Source organism: Numida meleagris, unplaced genomic scaffold, assembly GCF_002078875.1.
Source record: "Numida meleagris isolate 19003 breed g44 Domestic line unplaced genomic scaffold, NumMel1.0 unplaced_Scaffold423, whole genome shotgun sequence".
NCBI classification, from domain to species: domain Eukaryota; kingdom Metazoa; phylum Chordata; class Aves; order Galliformes; family Numididae; genus Numida; species Numida meleagris.
The window spans coordinates 44,971-46,571 of NW_018364642.1; the positions used below are offsets into that span (position 1 = coordinate 44,971).

General features: G+C 62.3%; 1 protein-coding gene across 1 annotated transcript in view; it reads left to right on the forward strand.

Annotated features, from left to right (window-relative positions):
* Positions 1-657: 657 nt before the first annotated feature.
* Positions 658-1,601, forward strand: part of ABT1 (activator of basal transcription 1) — a gene marked incomplete in the record, with an annotated part of 3,368 nt that continues 2,424 nt past the window's right edge. Inside the window, 3 exon segments of the mRNA XM_021383584.1 lie at positions 658-676; positions 1,113-1,238; positions 1,358-1,601. Coding sequence (XP_021239259.1) covers positions 1,362-1,601 — 240 coding nt within the window.

Here is a 1,601-nt window from a genome sequence, read left to right on the forward strand (position 1 = left end):
CCCCCCCAAATTGCTCAAGGGATCTGGGGGGGCACAGGGCTGAGGGACCCACCCCCAAATTGCTCAAGGGGTCTGGGAGGGCACAGGGCTGAGGGACCCCCTCCCCCCCAAAAAAAGCTGATGGGGGGGGGTTGAAGGGGGAGGTGAGGCACAGGCCTGAGGGGGATCCGAAGCCTCAGAGCCGCTCTGCCGCCTTTGGTGTCGCTCTGCTGGAGCTCTTAACGGCGGTTAACGGCCGCTAATGACGGTTTAACAACAGTTGTTAAACGGCGCTCGATGCCCGAACGCGAGCTTCTCGCTATTTACCTCAGAGCGCTCTGGCCGCGCCCCTTTTACCTCACGCCCCCCGCTCTTCCCGCCCACAGAGCCCTCCACCAATCACCGCGCTCTCTCTTCCCGCCCACAGAGCCCTCCACCAATCATAGAGCACCCTCTCTTCCCGCCTCCGCTGTAGCCCCGCCTCTTTCTCGTCACGCTAAAGCCACGCCCCCTGCTCTTCCTACTGACAAGAGCCCTTCACCAATCACCGCGCTCCCTCTTCCCGCCCACAGAGCCCTCGACCAATCACCGTGCTCCCTCTTCCCACCTCGTCTGTAGCCCCGCCCCTTTTCCTCAGGCCGAGGCCACGCCCCCCCACGTGAGACGTGTGTTTGCAACACGAACTTCTAGCATCAAGGTAAAGGCCTTTAATAGACATATAGTCTTTTTATTGCATGGCAGCTGAGCAGTAGGATTAAACTCATGCTTGGTAGCATGGCATAATGAGCGTCATAAATGAGAAATTGGGGCTTCGTGACCGTTGGGTGTTTCCTGAGGTGGGTTGGTTCTTAAACGGGGCTTTGGGAAGGAGGAAGGGAAGGAAAAGCGCAGAGCAGGGGAAGGAAAACTTGATGTAAGTTAAAAAAGGCATAAAAGCATCAAAAATATTTCTCTCCTGTACCAAATGATTCTCCCCTGTAGCCCCGCCCCCTCCCTTCCGGCCCGCAGAGCCCTCCACCAATCACCGCGCTCCCCCTATTTCCGCCCACAGAGCCCTCCACCAATCACCGCGTTCCCCTATTTCCGCCCACAGAGCTCTCCACCAATCACCGCGCTCCCTCTCTCCGCTGTAGCCCCGCCCCTTTTACCTCAGCGCCGAAAACCACGCCCCCCCCAGAGCAGTGCTCCACTTTACGACAGCGCCGCTTGGCGGCCGGAAGCGCTTTACGGCAGCGGGCGCGCAGAGGAGGCGGCGTGAGGTGCGTGAGGGAACGGCGGGGAAGCGCGGAGAGGGGGGTCACGGCGGGGTCTTAAGGTCACGGCGGGGTCGTAGGGTCACGGAGGGGTCGCGTTACGCCTTCCCCCCTCCTCCCCACAGCCCCATGGCGGTGGCGGAGCGGAGCGGCGCGGAGGAAGGAGAGGAAGAGGCCTCGGCCTCTCTCAAAGCCTCGGAGCCGGAAGCGGAGGACGCGGAACCGGAAGCGGAAGGGGCGGGGCGGCAGCGGAAGAAGCTGCCGGTGCCGGGAGTGGTTTACCTCAGTCACGTCCCACCCGGTTTCGGGCCCCGGCAGCTGCGGGCGCTGTTGGGGGGGCACGGGGAGTTGGGCCGGGTTTTCCTGCAG